The sequence below is a fragment of the Cladosporium halotolerans genome (assembly GCF_011745625.1).
Source record: "Cladosporium halotolerans strain TM138-S3 chromosome Unknown Sca19, whole genome shotgun sequence".
NCBI lineage: Eukaryota > Fungi > Ascomycota > Dothideomycetes > Cladosporiales > Cladosporiaceae > Cladosporium > Cladosporium halotolerans.
This window is the reverse complement of record NW_027191470.1, coordinates 219,887-238,356: the sequence shown is the minus strand read 5'-3', so window position 1 is coordinate 238,356 and position 18,470 is coordinate 219,887. Positions and strand designations below refer to the sequence as shown.

Here is an 18,470-nt window from a genome sequence, read left to right as displayed (position 1 = left end):
CGATCGGATGGACGTGTACTACTATTATGCAGAGAGGGCGAACCGGCCGTTGCTGGGCCTATCACTTACAAATTTAATTTTCAGGAATGATGATTTACTAAAAGAAGCAAAGTCGCCATCCCTTCGCCCAAAGTGAGGTAACAAGGGTGCCCCCAAAACAGGACGTCGCCCCGCATGGTGGCATTCCATCAGCGAGTCTCAAAACCCAACACACAGGCAAGTCAGGCGGCCGCCACAAGGTGCAGTAGCGGCCTCAAGCCGCGTGCTTCCGCCTGCTAGTCATCACATGGCTGCGGAAGTGGCATTGCTTTTTCCATGTAACAAGAAGATCGATTGTACCTGCCATCCAAGAAATGTGCTGCCCATCGGCGCGATCACCTGATGCCGGACCGGGAATGCTGCGACCATGGCCTGACACCACGACACCGGCGCCGAGCAGCAACTCTATCTCTAGAAGGAAGCACCTTATCGGCCGGCCGAAATGACAGATCCGTCGCCTGTAGACTCAAATGTCTACACACCCTCCGACGGCATTCTAGCGCCCAGCGACCAACATAAGCAAGGCCGCAAAACTCACATGCGGCTCTGGGACTACAGCCCGCGCAAGTGGGAGGAAGGCGAGCCGCAGACGTGGTGGTTCGCATCAACAGCCATCCCTCTGCTGGCTGCCACTCTCGGACCGTTGGCCAACGTCCTCTCCATCGCCGCCATTGTCACGCCATGGCGGGCCTGCCTGATCGCCGACGTGAGCTCCGAAGCAGCCGCGAGAGAATGCAAGTGGAATGGGCAGGCCGTCTCGCTCGGCGACGAGCTCAGCGGCCACCCGTTCAACGATCCGACCTGGGCCTATTCTTTGAACATAGTGTCGCTCGTGGCTGGCTTTATCGGCAACATTTTCTTGCTGTGCAACTTCACCAAGCGTATCCGATACATCATTTCTCTTCCGGTTACGATCGTTATGTGGTACATTTCCACTGGGCTGCTTATTGGCGCTACCGTGGCAGTGGATGTCTATGATCCTCCCGTGGGCCCACAACAGACCTACCATCAGGGTTTCTGGTACGCTGTCTTCGCGGCCATACTGTACACGATCTGCTCGATGATTCTCATGGTCAACATGTTAGGCCACCTATTGGGCCATTACCCGCGGGACTTTGCTCTCCGTGACTCGCATCGGACCCTAATTCTCCAAACGATGCTGTTTTTCATCTGGCTTGCTGTTGGCGCTGAGATTTTCTCGGCAATTGAGTCCAAGTACGGCGGAGGCGGCATCATCTGGACGTACTCGAACGCCCTGTATTTCTGTGAAGTCACCATCCTCACTGTCGGCTTCGGCGACATCTACCCAACCAACAATATCAGCCGAGGTTTGATGCTCCCCTACGCAGTAGGCGGGATTATCATGCTAGGTCTGGTGGTCTCGAGCTTGACGACCTTCGCAACAGAGCTCGGGGCTGAGAACATCATTCAAAAGCATACCGAACGCACCCGGAACAGGACGATCGATCGCACAGTCACCAGCTCATCTGAATATCTGCATAGACAGGCCCAAGCTAACGGCGGGCATCCTACTGTATCTGCTCCCTTCAACGCTGTTGATAGGTCCGCAGCCTCACGGATCAGCGATGAAAAATCTCGACCACCCAGCCGCACCGCCAGCGCTTCTTCTTCGTCCCCTATAAGCCCCTCCCGCTTAACTCGCGCGGCTACTGGCTTCGTGAGTAGGACTCGCAAGCATAAGCTGCTTCTTTTACGCGAAGAGAAAGATCGGTTCGAAGCGATGCGCAGAATTCAGAAGGAGACCATTGACTATAAGAAGCGTAGCGCCCTCTTCTTCTCGGCCATCGCCTTCGCTCTGCTATGGTGCATCGGTGCCCTCGCTTTCTGGCTCTGCGAGCGCAGGGTGCAGGATATGACTTATTACAAGGCTCTGTACTTCTGCTACGTCTGTTTGCTCACCATCGGATACGGTGATCTGGCACCCAAGAGCAATGCAGGAAGACCTTTGTTTGTCGTTTGGAGTTTGATCGCACTGCCCACGATGGCTTTCCTCATCAAGTTTTTGAGCGACACCGTCATCAAGCACTTCAAATCTGGCGTCTCCGCTGTTGGTGACTTCACATTGTTGCCCAAATACGGCGCGTGGCGCGCACTACTGGATCACAACCCGCGACTGCGTAGTTGGTTACAGCGCCGTAAAGCAAGAAGAGCCTCGCAGCAGCGCCTGGAAGCAGGCTTCCAAGTAGGAGTCCCCGACGAAGAGTTCGAGAAAGCCGAAAAGCGCAAAAAGACCATTGAGCAATTCGCGCGCGAGACGCCTACACACTACGACCTCGCGCGCCGACTTGCGAAGACCATCCAGGACGTCGCGAAGGACGCCAAGAACAAGCCCGACAAGCAGTACAGCTACGAGGAGTGGGTGGAGTTCACGCAGATGATCCGCTTCACGGCGGAGGGAGAGGACGAGGAGCGCGAAGAGGAGGCGGAGGGGATGGTCGACTGGGACTGGATCGGCGAGAACAGTCCGATGATGGCCCGCGGTAGTGAGGCGGAGTTCGTCCTCGATCGCCTGTGTGAGAGCATGAGCAGGTATATTCGGAGGGTGTCGGCGGTCTATCGAAGCGTAGGCGCTCCTGTCGATGCGGGCAGGGCGATTACGCCGAGTGGGAGGTCGAAGCCCTTGCCTCTGCCTGTGGTTAGGTCGAGAGCTCATGGGAGCGCGGGAGAGCATGGGAAGAAGGTGAAGAAGGGCCATACTTGGGACAACGGACCGAACAGGCTGCTCCGAGATGCGAGTGGAGCCAGCGCAGAAGGGGCGTCGTCGCGACCTGAGGCGTAAGAATCGGCGTGAAGGCGCCGCGTTGGCTAGTGAAGTGCGCCTGCGCTTCCTGATATTGTTGACTTCACTGTACCTATAATAATATTAATTTTGAGTGCAACGGCTGCTCTGGTCTCTTTCACACCCGCAAGAATAATGCCTGTTATCGCGCTAGTGGGCTGCAATCACATGCTTTTCACTGACGCATGTGAAAGACGAACCTGATACACACTTTTAGCAAACACCACACACAACGAAAACCACATTTATCCTGTCCAGATTGTCCCAAGACGACACGTATTACACTATTCAGAGGCGAAGATCACGATGAACAAGACAAGAAGAAACGCAATTTACCTAGATTCCTCGTCCGACGACCAGGTATGTTCACCCTTCTTGAGCTCCAAGCGAACACAGGCAGAGATAGACGCATCGATAGCTAACGATATATTGCAGCAAGAACCAGCCGTCTATGATTCTCCGCGACAGATTTCGAGCTCCTCATCAGAGGGCGACTCCGACCCCGAAGCCGAAGAGTACCGCATCCGCATCGGCCGTCGCACAGTCGAAGATGACGAGTACGAAGACGCCATCCCGACGCAATGCATCGTCGTCGCAGAAGTAAAATCTCCCAGAGTCCTCTGGTTGGCGGTCGCTACCTGGCAGCTCAACGGATTGAGGATCTGCGGACCAGATGCGGGAGATGTTATCAAGGAGAGCGAATTGTTCCATTTTTCTACGCACCTGGACCCGGATCCCTATTACTTTGCTCGCAACGCTCTGAGCCCCTCGAAGATTCGGCACCACCTGCTTGAGCTGGTTTCGCAAGGCGAGCTGAAGTGTCAGCCGGAAACGCTGGACGATGCGGTCGCGCAGAGGCAGAGGGACGAGGCGTCTTGGGCGAAGCTGGCAGAGGATACAGGAGACTTTCAATCTGAAGATGAAGATGCGCCTGCGTGGACTGATCAGCCTGTCGAAAAGCGGTTTCCGCATCCGTGGGCTCTTCCTGTCGCCCCTGCGCGATCTCACGAGAAATTCCCGCAAGATCTTCCTGGGTTCAGCGCTTCTACCACGGGAAACGAACTCTCGTCGATCGATATCATTGCTACGTTCGTCAACAACGTCGACGACCGCGATCTCAATCTCGAACACTACATCCAGGTGGCATTCGACTCGGACGAGACGCTCAAATCAGCGAAGGAATACTTCCTCCAAGGCGATGGGAGTGCTGACTTCCGCGGGATTGGAAACAACCGTCATCTTGCGCGGCAGTGGTGGCAGCTGGAGCTATGGGTACTGCCACAAATGAATGAATGTTCAACTCTGTTCAAGTGGGACGATGTTCCGGAGCTGCCCGGATTTGCATTCTGTGACTTGGATGCATTGGCCGAAGGTCAGGAGGGGAGGGCGAAATTGTACGTGGAGGTCCACATCGTGCCGCATCCGGAACATATTGGAGTTGCAAACGAGGGAGCTACAGGTCCTGAGGGCGATTGAGGAAGGAGATGATTGATGGCACCGATTGGTAGCCATCAGAATCCAGTACTCAAATAGACAGAGACGTTGGTCTGGTTTGCATTTGCACAGGCTCGAGGCATCCAAGATAGCAGTTTGATAAAGCAATCGAAGCCTTCTAGTCAGCTCACAACCACGTCTCACTTCCTCACTTCCTCACTTTCCTGCAATGACGCTGGGCTGCAGACTCTGCGTTCACAAGGTGCTGTCACACGCAACCACAGCTGCAGCGGCCCGGTCGATTAGGCGACTAAACGCGCCAGAGATCACGCATGCGATCTTTTTCTGGACGCTGTCTCACTCTGACTAGCCAACCCTGTTCACTGTGGGTTTCAGTGCACAGGTCATGGCTATCTGTCGGCACTGGAAGAAGGGTTTTTGCTCGCAAGGCTCGCATTGCGGGTTCCAGCATCCACAAACGGTGAGCTTCAATTTTGCCAGGTCCCCATCAAATCGGCGGTGTATGTTCTGCGATTAACAACGACACTTGTAGGACCCGCCATCAAGAACTTCATTTCAGCACACGATGCCGCCGCCTCGGTTTCCCCTGCCGCAGCCGGTCCCAGTCACGCGGGAGCACGAACGCCGTCACGCTGCGCCGTACCCAGATCGAGTGGCATCGATAGAAGCAGCGTCAAATCCTCATCAAATCCAGTTACCGAAGCCAGTCATAGCAGAATCGATGGCACCCAGGGTAAAACGACGACGTGGCGAGGAGATGTCGTCCAGCATGCCGGCATCAGCTCCGGCTTGGGCGTGGAGAGGAGTAACGGGACATGAAGTCGGGTCAGGCTGCTTCGACCCCGACGGCTTGCCGATTGGCCGTGCACCACCATCGCCGTACCCACGCGGCGAGTTGTCGCTGCCAACCTACGACTTCCATCCATTCTCTCCTGTAGCAAGGCGAGCCTCCCGCCCGACCGCCAAGATGGGCGCGCAGAAGCGCACGAGCGACGGCGAAACGAAGACGCTCGTCGGCCCTCACCCCAGCATCATCCGAGTCTCAGCGCAGTATCAGACCCAAGCCGCCATAGAGCGCAAGCTGCAGCAGCCCGGTGTCGACCTCCAGGAACGCTCTATTGCCGAAGCGAAGGAGAATTCTCTGCGCCTGCAAGGCGTGCAATGGCTCGACGTTGTGCGCCGCGCGCTGCAACTCCCGGTCCGAACCTTCACCACCGCCTGCACCTACTTTCACAAGTTCCGCCTCGCCCACCCTCCAGGGACGCCTACTGGCGACAGCTATATCTGGAGCGATGCGGCCGCCGCGAGCTTACTCACAGCATGTAAGATGGAGGATACGCTTAAGAAGAGCCGGGATATTTTGGCCGCGAGCTACAACTTGAAGGCCGCATCTGCGCACGACCACCTGCCCTCGGATGATCCCATGTTCGAACAGCAATCTCGTGTGGTGATAGGACTCGAGCGCATGGTTCTGGAGGCATCCACATTCGACTTTCGCAGCCGAGCACCTCATCACACACTCACTAAGATCGCGAAGACACTGGGCCGAGCAGACGAGGTGAAATCCGTGCATGACCTGGCATGGACGGCTCTCACAGACATATACCGCACTTTCGCTCCGTTGAAGCAGACCTCAATAACGCTTGCACTGGCCATGCTTGAGCTAGCGGCGCGCCTGACGAATGCTGAAGTCGTGCTCGAGACGCTCAAAAAGTACGATCTGGAGAAAGTAAACACCAGCCGGGAGGAAATCATGGAGACAATGCTCGACTCACTCGATCTTTACGTTCAGCACACCACGGCCTCGACGCTTGGCACACGCTTCAGCCTCGACGACTTCCTCCGCCTCCGCCTAGCTCTGAACAAGGAATGCGAAGACAACACCATCGCTCGCCACTGCACTGCGCCCGCCCAGGTGACATCCGCGACCAAAGTTCAAAATGGCCATCCAACTCCGGTCTCTCCTCCCCAAAATGGCTCGAATAACCCACCACAGCCCCCCGTTGTCCTCCAGCACGCTCCGCCTGTAGCAGGAGGCACGCTCAGATTCATGCTCAACCCACAGCTCGCGCACGACGAGCGTGAGCAGGTGGACAGCTACTTTAAGGAAGAATGGGAAGAGTACGAGGAGGAGATTGAAGTACCGCTACCACGAACTGAACGACGCCCTGGCCCACCTTCATCTCGAGCTTCATCTCGCGACAGACGATCAGACGACCGTCGCGACGAACGCGACAGGCTGCCTCCCCGGCCCTACGATGATCGGAGGGAGCGCGAGAGGGCCAGAGTGGATAGGGAGAGAGGGTATGATCGGGACAGACGGCCGGTGCCGAGGGATAGGAGGTATGATGATGACAGACGGCGGTACGATGATAGAGATTACAAGCGGTATGACGATCGGAGGTATGATGATCGCAGACCTCGCGACGACAGACCACCTAGGGATGACAGACCTCCTCGTGATGATAGGCCTCCTCGCGACGAGAGGCCTATTCGGGATGACAGGTCTTATGATGAGAGGCGCTTCCCTCGCGACGCTCGGCGGTGATGAGCGCGATTGCGGCTCTTGCGAGGCCTAGGACGAGAGGAGAGTTCAAGTCTGTACGAGTATAGATACCCAAAGGAGATATGCAGCAGTGACCTCGACCGAGGCACATGATTCTGAGCAACGTGACACTTGCTTGAGCTTCCCACTATTTTCTCTCATTTCGCTTACTTCTAGTCAATTCAGCGCCGCAACTTCACATCCGCCCGAGCACGTCGTGCCACGCTTCAGCCTGCTCCAAAATCGCAATATTGCACGAGCCCTGCGGCCTACTGCCACTTATTATCCCGCCATTCTTCCGCGGAATCCAGGCAGCATCTCGACGAATCGAGACCTAACTAACCAGTCGGCACCACGGCTGCCTAAGTCGCTTGCCGTCTCTGCTAACGCGACGGCGCTTCAGCGATTCCTTCGCCTGCCGTTCGCCGAACTATAAATACCTCAATATAATTGCAGCACAAAATACAAACACTTTTTTTACACACAAATGCCCCTCTCAATAAAATAATTCAATTGATCTCAATCGACCAAACACCTCAACTATCAAAAATTAACACCCACTTACCAACCTAATCCAACCCACTACAACCACCAACCAACCAGCCAACCAACCAAACAATGGACGACCAACCCCCCTCAACAAGCTGGGAAATCCTCCCCCTCTACCTCTACCTCGTACCTCCCCCCTCCCTACCTCCCTCCCCTCCTCTCCAACCCCACTAACCAAAACCCCCCCGCACCCAGACCGCCCTCCACAGCTCCTACACCGCCCTGAGCGCCTACACACCCTCTCTCCGCTCCCGCCTCCTGCACCAAACCTACCCCTCAGCCCCCTACACCGACCTCTCCCCTTTTTCCGCCCGCCAGCACGCCGCTCTCAACCTGCTCCTCACGATCACGCGCCTGCACGCCGCGATGGCGCCGCACGACGCCTCGGCGTACGACGCGGCGCTGTGGGGCGCTGTGGTGGTTGTCGCGCATTTCGTGACGGAGCGGGGGGCCGGGAGCGTGAGGGGCAGCGGGCTGGGGTGGGCGGAGGGCGTGGCGTGGGTTTTGGGCGGGTGGATGCTGGTGCAGAGGTGGGCTTATACGCGGGGTGATTTGGGTTATTAGAGGGAGGATTGATTTGGTTCTTCTTTCTTTCTAATTGATGGAGAGGGGCCGACTACTTTGGTGATCTTTCGATTTGATGAGTAGAGGATTTGGGGGGATGCGGAATTTTGGTTGGTTTCGAACAGAATTAGATTACAGCCTCCTCGTTTAGGGTAGGCGTGCCGTGCTATGGAGCGCAGATGAACTAGGAAGGAATATACAAGGCAAAAAACTTTTTCTTACGCGGCGGCTGCGTCGCGCTTGGTGAAGCTGAGGAAGAGGTCGTCCTGCAGTTGATGTCAGTTGATGCTCCATAGGAAGATGATTGGAGGAAACGACGTACCATAGGGAAAATGGTGGCGAAAACGCGAATCTCCTCGGATTGAGGGGTAATGTGGTGGTGCCAGTCGTAGTTGGCGGAGAGGAGGTGAAGCATGAGCTGTTGCATTTGTTAGCTCTTAATTCGAATCAGCGCATCTCGAGAAAGCTTACCATAAGGTTCATAACGGCGTACTGCTGGCCAAGGCAGTAGTGAGGACCAGTGCCAAAGACCAGCCAGTTCTTGCCCTTGTCCTCAGCGTCGCCCTCAGTCCACCTCTCAGGCGCGAACTCATCGGGACCGCCGAAAGTGCCGTAGGCCTCGGGGTCGTGCAGAGAAAGCCAGGTCGAGGGGATAAGCATGGAGCCCTTGGGAGCAGTGTATGTGGGAGTGACGGGGTAATCCTTCTTGACCATGTAGGGAACCATGATCACGGGAGGGCGGTAGCGGAGGGTCTCCTTGATGACGGCGCGGGTGTAGACGAGCTTCTCGACGTCGTCGATCTTAATCGCGCCGTACTTGCCGTAGCGGTCGCCCATGATGTTCTTGCCTTCCTCGCGGACCTTCTGCAGAATCTCGGGGCGGTCGGCGGTCAGCTGGAGGAGCCAGCTGCAGGCGGAGCTGGTGGCGTCCTGGGAGGCGAAGAGGAAGGTGAAGATGGTCATAGAGATCTCGAAGTCGGTGAACTGACGGAGGACGTGCTGGGGCTTCTCCTCGGCGGGGACGGTCTCGCCACGAGCGATGCGCTCGAGGTAGCGGTCGCTCTCCATCATCTGAACGATCCAGCGGTCCATGATGCACTCGGCCTTAGCACCGGGCTGCTTCATCCTGATTCTGGACTTGGCGGCGCAGGAAGCGAACATCTCAAGAACCTTGTCGGAGGCCTTCTTGCCGTACCAGGTCTTGGTGAAAGGGAGAATGATGGGGAAGTTGACGAGCTCGAGAGCAGCGGTGATGTTGTAGTAGTCGTCGGCGACCTCCTTGACCTGAGCGTGCGACATGTAGTGGCCGACGAAGGTGCGGCAAGAGACAGCGCACATGATCTCGCGCAGGTAGTAGACGAACTTGACGCCTCCCTTGTCCGGACCAACGCCGCTCTGGCTCTCCCTGGCCTTTTCGGAAACATCGTGGAAAGCCTCGAAGTACTCCTCGTAGACCTCCTGCTGACCAGGAAGGTAGGCGGCAAGCGCCTGGCGAGTGAAGAGGCCGTTCAGACCCTTGCGGTACTCGACGTGAGCCTTGCCATCGAGGAAGACCCAGTTCTCGGGGCGCAGAAGCTTCGTCGCGACGTCGACGACGCAGGGCTTGACGTAGGCGGGAGCGTTGAAGATCTGGCGGGCCATGTCACGGGTGGAGGCAATGATGACGAACTTGTGGAAGACGCTGACACAGCTGAGGGGACCAGACATCCATTTGGCGTGGTATTTCTCGAACTTCGGCCAGACACTCTCGAGGAAGGGGCCAATGAAGGGGATCTTCCACGCGGGGCCCACGAGCTCGCCCTTCTGTCGCCAGTAGGAGAGCTGGTCGTAGACGACGGCCGCGGCAAGCAGGGTGACGATGATGCCGAATGTGCTCGTGCTCTCGGCGATCGTGCCCAGGAAGCCGGTGTTGACCGCTTCGATGGTGGCCTCAATGGTCGAGGCCGGGACAATGCTGGAGGTGGAGTTGAGGGCGTCCATGACTGCCGCCATCTTGTATGATTCTTGTATGTTTCTTTCGCTTATCCAGGCAGTGCGATTCCAGTCGGTATGCCCAGAGATCTCACTCGCTCCTTATTCCTCCGAAACGGCGTTCGCGTTCCCCAAGCTCTTGTTCAAAACGCCGCAATGCAGACAGCCGGCCGCGGTGTGAGATCCAACAGCGCGAAAGTGAGCAGGCGACGGCAGAGACGAAGGAGGAAAAGAATGACCCAAGAGCCGCCGGGAGGGGGAGGAGGGAGGGCGCGCGGAGACGGACGGTGGCTCGAGCAGTGAGGCGAGGAAATTATGCTCGGATGGAGAATCGTACCACACCAGCAGATTGGGAGGGCGCTGATTGGCTCCTGCCCCTGATAGATTGCGCTTGCATCTGCAGGGAGATGGCGACGTCCGGCAGCGCGGCAACTCAACCCTGCCAGGCCGAGCGCGCACGCGACGCCAGACACACGCAACGGCCCTGGGCCGGCTCTTGCAAACTCTATGAAAGGGGGGCAGATCCGCAGCACTCCCTATCAGATCGGGGCCTGAGGCATGAGACGCATTTATTCCATATATTCCGGCGTGGTTTTGACTGTGTCTCTGGCTCATATGGCAGTTTGCGCGCACCTTGGAAACACCGTCTGATCTCATGCAGCCACACTCAACACTCAAATGAAATAGATTGATCACCTCTGACCGGAAGCAGCAGCGCCTTGACGGTGCGAATAATTTACATCCCACTACTTCCCGGCGAGGCTATCGCGCTGTATATATCAAATGAAGCTCGTCCGAGCCCGCCCAATGCAACAAGATGGTATCTACAGGTTCTTGATGACGGCGCCGGCGTACTCGTGGGTCTTGGACTTGCCGCCAAGGTCACCAGTGATGGTCTGTAGAAAGTAGCAAAGGTCAGCTATCCGTAATCTTCTTGCGACTGACGTTCTCCATTTGCACGTACCTTGCCCTCGGCGAGAGTCTTGAAGATGGCGGCCTGGATCTTGTTGGCGTGCTCGTGGAGACCCATGTGCTGCAGCATCATGATGCTGGAAAGAAGGAGCGCGGTGGGGTTGGCGAGGCCCTTGCCGGCGATGTCGGGAGCGGAACCGTGGACGGCCTCGAAGATGGAGCACTCGTCACCGATGTTGCCGGAGGGGGTCAGACCGAGACCACCGATGAGACCGGCGCACATGTCGGACAGAATGTCACCGTACAGGTTGGGCATGACCAGGACCTTGTCGTTGTAGGGAGTGGGGTCGGTGACGACCTTCAGGCAGGCGTTGTCGAGGAGCTCGGCGTCGAACTCGACGTCGGGGTAGTCCTTGGCGATCTCGCGGCCGAGGTTGAGGAAGAGACCGTCGGACATCTTCATGATGGTGGCCTTGTGGACAACGCGGACCTTGGGCTTGCCGACGCTCTGGGCGTACTGGAAAGCGAAGCGGAGGACACGCTCAGAGGCCTCGCGGGTAATGAGCTTGATCGACTGAACGACACCGTCCACCACGACGTGCTCAATGCCAGAGTACTCGCCCTCAGTGTTCTCACGGATGAGCACGGTGTCCACGTTGTCGTAGGGAGTCTTGTATCCTTGAATGCTCTTGCAGGGACGCACGTTGGCGAACAGGTTGAAGGTCCTTCGGAGGGTCAGGTTGAGCGAGACGTGGCCCTTGCCGACGGGGGTCGCGAGCGGGCCCTTGAGGGCGACGTAGTTGCGCCTGACGGAGTCGATGGCCTCGTCGGGGATGACGGTCTTGCCGTCCTTGAGAGTGGGGGTGACGTCGACGGACTCCCACTTAATGGGGACATTGGCGGCGGAGTAGATGTCCTTGACGGACTGCGCGATCTCGGGGCCAATGCCGTCGCCCTCGATCAGGGTGACGGTGTACTTGCCATCGCTGCCCTTCTGGCCCTTGAACTTGGCGACCTGGCTGTTGTATCTTGACTGAGAGACCTATGGGCGCCGCCTCAGTCAGTCCTGGGTTGTTCCTGCGCAAGCAATGCTTGGTCGGCGTTACTTACGAATGCGGGTCTGTAGATCTGCTGGGAGCGGACGGAGGTGCGCAAGCACTGGCGCGCAGGCGCGGCGAACGAACGACCAGCCAGCATGTTTGAGATGTGCGTGTTTCTGGGGGTATTTGAGGAGAGAGGTGGTGGTGATCGCGGCGAGCTACAGTGCAAAAGCGAGCATCCGCAAAGCAAAAGCCTGGTCGTCGGCAGCTGCTGTCGCGCTTCTCCCGAGCTGTTCCGCGGAAGGCCAAGGTGCTTGCGGGCCGTTACGGAATGGAGAGCCTCGCTGCTGTCCTGCGCTGCTTGCCGACAATAATTACCATTGACTTTCTGGTACGGCTACCTACCTACTGTGTTTGGCTATTTAAATTCTGTCAACGTTGATGATTCAAGTCTGGATACTGCGTATGCTCCCTCTTCCACTTTGGTCGACGATGGTATCGCAAGACTCCCGTGCTTCTTCAAAAAACGGGCGAACGGAAGACGTTTGGACGCCATCCAAAACGTTCGAACAACGCGAGCATTTGTTGCTCGTGCGAAGCGTTCCTGACGCCTCGTTGACGGATCGTCGCTGCTTGGTATTTGAGCATTAGCGTGACGAATCTGCCCAGCAAATGTGGGACAACCTCCATTGCAGGCCCGTTGGTTCATCCGAGGTAACTGGAACCGCGTCTTTCGACTCGTCTCAAATTCACGTGCAAGTCGCGCCTGGACACAAACTCATGCTGCCCTCAAGGTCGTGGTATGACCTTATGCGGAGCAATGGCGAATCGATCGCCAGCTACCCTCTTGAAAGCACGTGGTATCCCACCTCATGCTGAAGCTGCCAAATCGCCCGTCTGCCATGGCAAACGCCGCAGACTCCGTCTCCTAGGCCGAGCTCTTTCCGAAGAAGCCGGTGAACATGAACTACAGCCATGTGGCAGTTGGTGACATTTCCGTTGGACTTTCACACATGGTCCGGTCGATTGACAACAGCTGACCGTCCATTGAAGGATTCCCATGGGTTTTCACCGGCGGCGCACAAAGAGCAAGCTGGGAGAACTATAAGGATGTTCGAGGGCCTTTGTGCGTGAAGCGAGACTGGACGGGTCATCTAACCCCGAAATTCCACGAATGTCTTCACGAAAATACACCTGCACTCCGGACTTGCTACCCCGTGCAGGCATCAGGGCTTCTCCTGGACAGCGTCTAATCGCTGCGCTTCAGCCAGTGCTGGCCAGACTGGGAGAAGACCTCTCGCGTGTTACTGATGAAACGACCATGAAGCTTGGCCGGCTTGGCAAACGATACTTCACGACACTGCTAGCGCAATGCCAAGTTACTAACTACATACTGTAAACAACATGGCGTTCTCCTCTGCTCGAGCGATAGTATCAAGAAAAGTCAAAGATCCTGAAGACCGCGCTAAGAAGCTTGACACGTGAACCATTCAACTGGGTTCAATATCTGCGGGCGGCCTGATTGATGAAACGCATCAAGCGATGCCCTCTTTCCAAACCAAGTGGCTGACCGCCCGAAAATGTTGACGCCACGGACTGGCAGTCTCCGCTCGATCACAGTATGTAGGTTGTTCCATGGAGAAGTGTGTGGGACAAGTCCACCTGTGCCTGCCTGCCATTGGACGCCGCGCAGACGGAGAAATATGACAGCCGTTGCAATTGTTTCAGTAACATCCTGAATCGTGCTCTACCGACATTGGTGGTCGATCACCAACCCGGGGCATGCATCAAAGAAGATCTCTCGGAGAAAAATCTCCACTCGACTCAGCGTACTATGCCCTGAAGATCTTGATTGCTAGGGCTCTATCTTGCCCTCGTGGCAGTCTAGATCGTTACCTTACTCATCAGGGCTCTCAATAATCCTATACCACTCCGACTCAGCCTCGCACATATAAAAAGGCAGGCCCATCTCACCTCTTTCTCACCTCTCATCCGCAAACTACTCAGCTCTTCAGCATCCGTTCTTTCCAATCCACTTCTTTCGTTCATCATTCCCCACAACGCATATCCATTGACTGGACAATTGCCTTGAAACAATACAACAATGCCTTCCTTCAACTTTATTGCCACTGCCCTCCTCGGCGCCCTCGCCATTGGCGCATCTGCCGCCCCGGCTCCTGAGCTCGTTGAGCGCTCCTTCAGCTTCAACATTCCGGCCAGCAAGGGAAATGTCAAGTATTCCAAGACCCAGGTCATCAGCGGCACGTTTGACGGCGGAATGAAGACCTATGGCCGTGGTGTCAAGTGCACTGGCCAGTCTGAAGGTGGCGACAAGGACGCCGTCTTCCAGCTCGAGAACGGCGCTACTCTTAAGAACGTCATCATCGGTGCTGATCAGATCGAGGGTGTCCACTGCAAGGGCTCCTGCACAATCGAGAGTAAGCAGATTCCTTTCCTAACACCCTGCATAACCGACACTAACACCTTCCAGACGTCTGGTGGACCTCCGTGTGCGAGGACGCCCTCACCCTCAAGGGCTCTGGCACTGCCATGATCAAGGGCGGCGGCGCGCGCGACGCCGAGGACAAGGTTATCCAAAACAACGGGGCCTCGTCCGTGACCATCGACGGCTTCAGCGTGCAGAACTTCGGCAAGCTGTACCGCAGCTGCGGCAACTGCAAGGGCAACGGCAGCAAGCGCGCCGTCACCATCAAGAACGTCAAGGCCAGCGGCGGCAAGGTCCTCGCCGGCATCAACTCCAACTTCGGCGACACCGCCTCCATCTCCAACACCTGCGCCACCTCCACCAAGAAGATCTGCACCGAGTTCCAGGGCAACAACAACGGCAAGGAGCCCAAGGAGCTTCGCTCTGGCCCTAGCAACGCTTGCAAGTACTCCAGTGTTCCGTCTTGCTAGATGGTTGTCAACCATTGGAAGTAGTCGATTTGCGAGGGTGTAGTGAGGAGTCGGTGGAGAAGCTGATTCAGGGGAGGTAATTGAGTTGGGCAGTACTGTATCGTTTGGTGATTCATCTTTAAGCATAAATCAAGCTCTGAGAGCGGTTCTATTCGAAAATAGTCCCGTCACATATGCGAGGCATGACACTTCAGATTTGGTTTGGTTGAATACGTGCTTTTCACATTTGTACTGCCATACATCCATAATAAGCCTGACCATAGCAGTCTGAAACAGTCTACGCCAGGAGCCGTTTTACAGGTTGGTGCTGTGACCCAACGATCGCGCCGTCGACAATCTCTTCCCATCAGAATCAGAACACAAATCGAGAACGGCGCCCTCACACAACCGCACTCTCCTCCTCACTCCCCCCAGACACACTCTCGCTTTCCACCCTTGCCCTATCACTCTGCACCAACACCCTACTACTCCGCCTCGAATTGATCGCCGTGAAACTCCCCCCTCCAACCGGAACGCTAAAATAACTCTGCGGGCTCATCGTCCCCGACGTGCGCCGGAGATGATGCGAGCTCCCCGCCTGGCGACCACCAGCACCACCAGTGACAATCTCCGGCGAGTTCAGCCCGCTCGAGCCCATGCCGAACGACCGCCGCCGTCGCGCGGCGGGCGAATGCGACAGGTCCCCCAGCCCGCTGTTCATGTTCATGAAGATCGCCTGGTCGTCGGCTTGCGAGTCTGCTTTCCACCCGCCCACGCCTTCGTAGTCGCGGTGCGGGTTCGGCATGCTGGCGAGGCTGGCATCAGAGTTGGAGCGCGCGGAGCGCGGGGTTGTGGTGGAGGATTGGGAGCCGGCGTTGGAGGGGTGGCGGGAGTGCGAGAGGCCGTTGGGCGGAGCGTCTTGGGTGGTGCTGGTGGCGGTGGGGTGAGTGGGAGGGTGTTGTTTGAGGTCGCTGCTGCTGCTGAACCACCAGGTCGTGAGCCTGTCGCAGCCGTCGCTGAGGGTTTTGGCGGCGATGAGGAGGTAGAGGAATCCGACGGCGGCGGAGGTGCTGACTAGGGCGAAGAAGCCGAGGGGGACGACGAAGAAGATTCCGATCAGGAAGGTTACGAAGCTTGTGACTATTCTTTTTGTGATGCTCACGAGCCAGGCCATTGTTGCGAGAGGCGCGCCCGGTCTGAGAGCTCTTGTGGTTGTCGCCAGACTTGGGATACTGCGGAAGAAGTGCGAAACGCGTTGGCTAATTGGCCAAAGCCAAATGACGGCTATGATGCCGTCAACACGATCGCTAGACCGTTCCCACAGCCTTGTTACCTGTGATGCTGTTTGTGGTGGTTCTGGTCTAGGTTTTGGGGCGTGTAGAGGAGGAACCCTTGTCTTGAGCTGGAGCAAAGCTCCGGAAGAACCCGACGCGATGTCGTCCAGGATCTCTTGTATCTCTGCATCGGTCAATGTATATGCATCCTCTTCTGAGGTCGAAAGAACTTCACTCATGGTGATAAGCGTATGATTTGGATACTTTGCATATGCATTGAGAGGAAGATGTATTGTGCGCCCGGCACGGCTTTTATTGCTGGTCTTGTTGCTGACCAGCTAAATACATCGACCACTATGAAGCCATCTATCGCCTCTTAGTCAAGCGAACTCTCAAACCCTTCCCATCTTCGACCTCGTCGTCAGTGACATCATACACATTCTGCATTTGCAGAGTCAGAATGCTAATAGAGTCCTTCATCGAAGCGTCCAATCTGGCATCGACCTCACTCCGACTCTCTGCGCGACCGTTGATCGTCAATGGTACAGCTTCGATGCGATGCCTTCGGAACAAAGTCATGAAGATAGCGGTGAATTCAACTTGCGCCATCTTCTGTCCGGGACATACGCGCGGACCCGCTGACCAAGGACTGTACGTCCCTTTCGGTGGCTGGAATAGCGGAGTCTGAGAGCCCGGTGGATTGACCCAGCGCGTTGGTCGGAAGGAATACTCATCAGGTTGATCAGCAGGCTCACGATCGCCTGTGCTCGTATTGTTCAAATTTCGCCATACGTCATGGTCAAGGTGCAAGGCGACGTTGTCAATATAGACGGCGCATTTCGTTGGAATGTTGTACGTCCCGCCAGACGTCTCGATGACTTGCGGTACCTTCGTCTCCCTTGAGAGATGGATGACTGGTGTGAAGATGCGCAGCGTCTCCAGCATTACTGCCATGACCCTGACGACCTTAGGGAAAATCGCCGTGTAATCCACCGGCTCGCTTGATTCAGACGGGAGCAGGTCGTCAATTTCCTCCAGAATCCAGTCTTGCCAATGCGGGTACCGGCACAGCAGCACAAGGGCATAAGAAAGGGTGTTGGCTGTCGTGTCGAAGCCTGCCGCTGTGAATACGTACAAGTTTCCCATTGTCTCTTCCTCAGTCAGCGCCTTGCCTGCCTTAGGGTCACCCTCAGAAGCTTGCAGCAGCTGGCTCATGATGTTGCTCTTCGTCTCACCACCATGGGTCTTGACGCGTTGCCTCTCTCGCTCCATGAGATGCCTTGTATGTATGGGGAATTCTTTGACCGCTTGACCTAAATTATTCATGAACTCATGACCAGGCAGAAAACCGGGCCAGTAATTCATCACCCAAGTCGGCAGAGCTATCGGACCAGCAGTTGCGTCAATGACAGCCTTGCAAGCTTCGATGTAAGTCATCTTGTAACCTTCACGCGGCTTCTCGTTTTCATTGCTGTTCCATTCAACTTGCGCGCCCATGCCCGCGCCAGAGAGAACATGGATAGTAATCTTCTTCATCATGTTGAAGATCCGCTTTGTCTCAGATGTGTGACCGTCGGCATGGTCGTAGACTTCACCCAGCAAACCGTCAGTCTGCCGAATGCTCTCGTTGAAGACGGCTTTCGAGATACGCTCATTGATAACGCTGGCGATGACTTTACGCTGCTTTGCCCACTGGTCGCCGTTGTCTGTGAGCACATTGCGGCCAAATTTGCCGACGAAAAGAGCATTGAGTTCCGGGTGCTGGAAGTCGCGAGGTCGCCGAGTGATCTCATAGGCTATCTCGCGGTCGCAGGTGCTGATTTCTGGGCGGCCGCATGTGACCAGAAAGAAAGTCTTGCTGTTCCCTTGGGGCTTGGCGTGCTCTTCGAATGGCTGCAGCTTCTGATGGAATTCCCAGCCGTAGATGACTAGGGACATTCGCTCGTATGCCGATGTCGAAAGAAGTTTCTGCAGATGCAGGCGTCAGCGAGTGTGCCACAGGTTAGAGCAGGGTGATGTGGTTGCCCGCTTAGATGAACAGCGCAACAGACATACTTTCAAAATGGGACGCAACGGCACGGAGATGACCATCCAAAGAAATGCATTTTGGTCGATCGGAACTATGATGATTGGGAGCCCCGTCTTCCTGGCGGTGAGATAGTTGCGCCCGAGATTGTAGGGGTACTGTAGGAAGTAGAGGAGCAGGAGCCCCGCCGCGACCAGGAGCAAAGAGGGCATGGCGTTTTGAAAAATAGGCTGCTCTAGCTACAACACGAATTCATCATTCCTTGAAGGCAGAACGGCCAGTTCTTATGGTGAGAGATACGAGGTGATACTGTTGCTTACTTTAGCTCTCCTCTAGCAGCGCTTGGCGACGGATCGGGATGTTCGCTACATAGAACGATGGACGTAAGCGACACTTCGCT

General features: G+C 56.2%; 8 protein-coding genes across 8 annotated transcripts; 4 read left to right on the top strand and 4 right to left on the bottom strand.

Annotated features, from left to right (window-relative positions):
- Positions 1-481: 481 nt before the first annotated feature.
- WHR41_05670 (uncharacterized protein) lies at positions 482-2,839 on the top strand (the record flags this gene model as incomplete). Its single annotated transcript, XM_069374275.1, has 1 exon — positions 482-2,839. One exon carries the CDS (start codon positions 482-484, stop codon positions 2,837-2,839), a length of 2,358 nt encoding a protein of 785 aa, XP_069228549.1.
- Positions 2,840-5,261: 2,422 nt separating this feature from the next.
- On the top strand, positions 5,262-6,842 carry WHR41_05669 (uncharacterized protein; the record flags this gene model as incomplete). The annotated part of the gene is made up of 1 exon (XM_069374274.1): positions 5,262-6,842. One exon carries the CDS (start codon positions 5,262-5,264, stop codon positions 6,840-6,842), a length of 1,581 nt encoding a protein of 526 aa, XP_069228632.1.
- Positions 6,843-7,457: 615 nt separating this feature from the next.
- Positions 7,458-7,952, top strand: WHR41_05668 (uncharacterized protein; the record flags this gene model as incomplete). The annotated part of the gene is made up of 2 exons (XM_069374273.1): positions 7,458-7,514; positions 7,584-7,952. 2 exons carry the CDS (start codon positions 7,458-7,460, stop codon positions 7,950-7,952), a joined length of 426 nt encoding a protein of 141 aa, XP_069228633.1.
- Positions 7,953-8,057: 105 nt separating this feature from the next.
- Positions 8,058-10,202, bottom strand: WHR41_05667 (uncharacterized protein). Its single transcript, XM_069374272.1, has 3 exons — positions 8,424-10,202; positions 8,275-8,370; positions 8,058-8,218 (listed from the first exon to the last, which is right to left on the bottom strand). The coding sequence occupies exons 1-3, from the start codon at positions 9,942-9,944 to the stop codon at positions 8,171-8,173; spliced, it is 1,665 nt and encodes a 554-aa protein (XP_069228640.1). The 5' UTR covers positions 9,945-10,202; the 3' UTR covers positions 8,058-8,170.
- A 285-nt stretch (positions 10,203-10,487) lies between these two features.
- WHR41_05666 (uncharacterized protein) lies at positions 10,488-12,119 on the bottom strand. Its single transcript, XM_069374271.1, has 3 exons — positions 11,946-12,119; positions 10,888-11,877; positions 10,488-10,819 (listed from the first exon to the last, which is right to left on the bottom strand). Exons 1-3 carry the CDS (start codon positions 12,030-12,032, stop codon positions 10,748-10,750), a joined length of 1,149 nt encoding a protein of 382 aa, XP_069228641.1. The 5' UTR covers positions 12,033-12,119; the 3' UTR covers positions 10,488-10,747.
- A 1,642-nt stretch (positions 12,120-13,761) lies between these two features.
- On the top strand, positions 13,762-14,952 carry plyE (Pectate lyase E). Its single transcript, XM_069374270.1, has 2 exons — positions 13,762-14,313; positions 14,367-14,952. The coding sequence occupies exons 1-2, from the start codon at positions 13,980-13,982 to the stop codon at positions 14,789-14,791; spliced, it is 759 nt and encodes a 252-aa protein (XP_069228638.1). The 5' UTR covers positions 13,762-13,979; the 3' UTR covers positions 14,792-14,952.
- Positions 14,953-15,170: 218 nt separating this feature from the next.
- Positions 15,171-15,944, bottom strand: WHR41_05664 (uncharacterized protein; the record flags this gene model as incomplete). The annotated part of the gene is made up of 1 exon (XM_069374269.1): positions 15,171-15,944. One exon carries the CDS (start codon positions 15,942-15,944, stop codon positions 15,171-15,173), a length of 774 nt encoding a protein of 257 aa, XP_069228639.1.
- Positions 15,945-16,279: 335 nt separating this feature from the next.
- Positions 16,280-18,325, bottom strand: WHR41_05663 (uncharacterized protein). Its single transcript, XM_069374268.1, has 2 exons — positions 18,100-18,325; positions 16,280-18,012 (listed from the first exon to the last, which is right to left on the bottom strand). The coding sequence occupies exons 1-2, from the start codon at positions 18,280-18,282 to the stop codon at positions 16,411-16,413; spliced, it is 1,785 nt and encodes a 594-aa protein (XP_069228636.1). The 5' UTR covers positions 18,283-18,325; the 3' UTR covers positions 16,280-16,410.
- Positions 18,326-18,470: the final 145 nt, after the last annotated feature.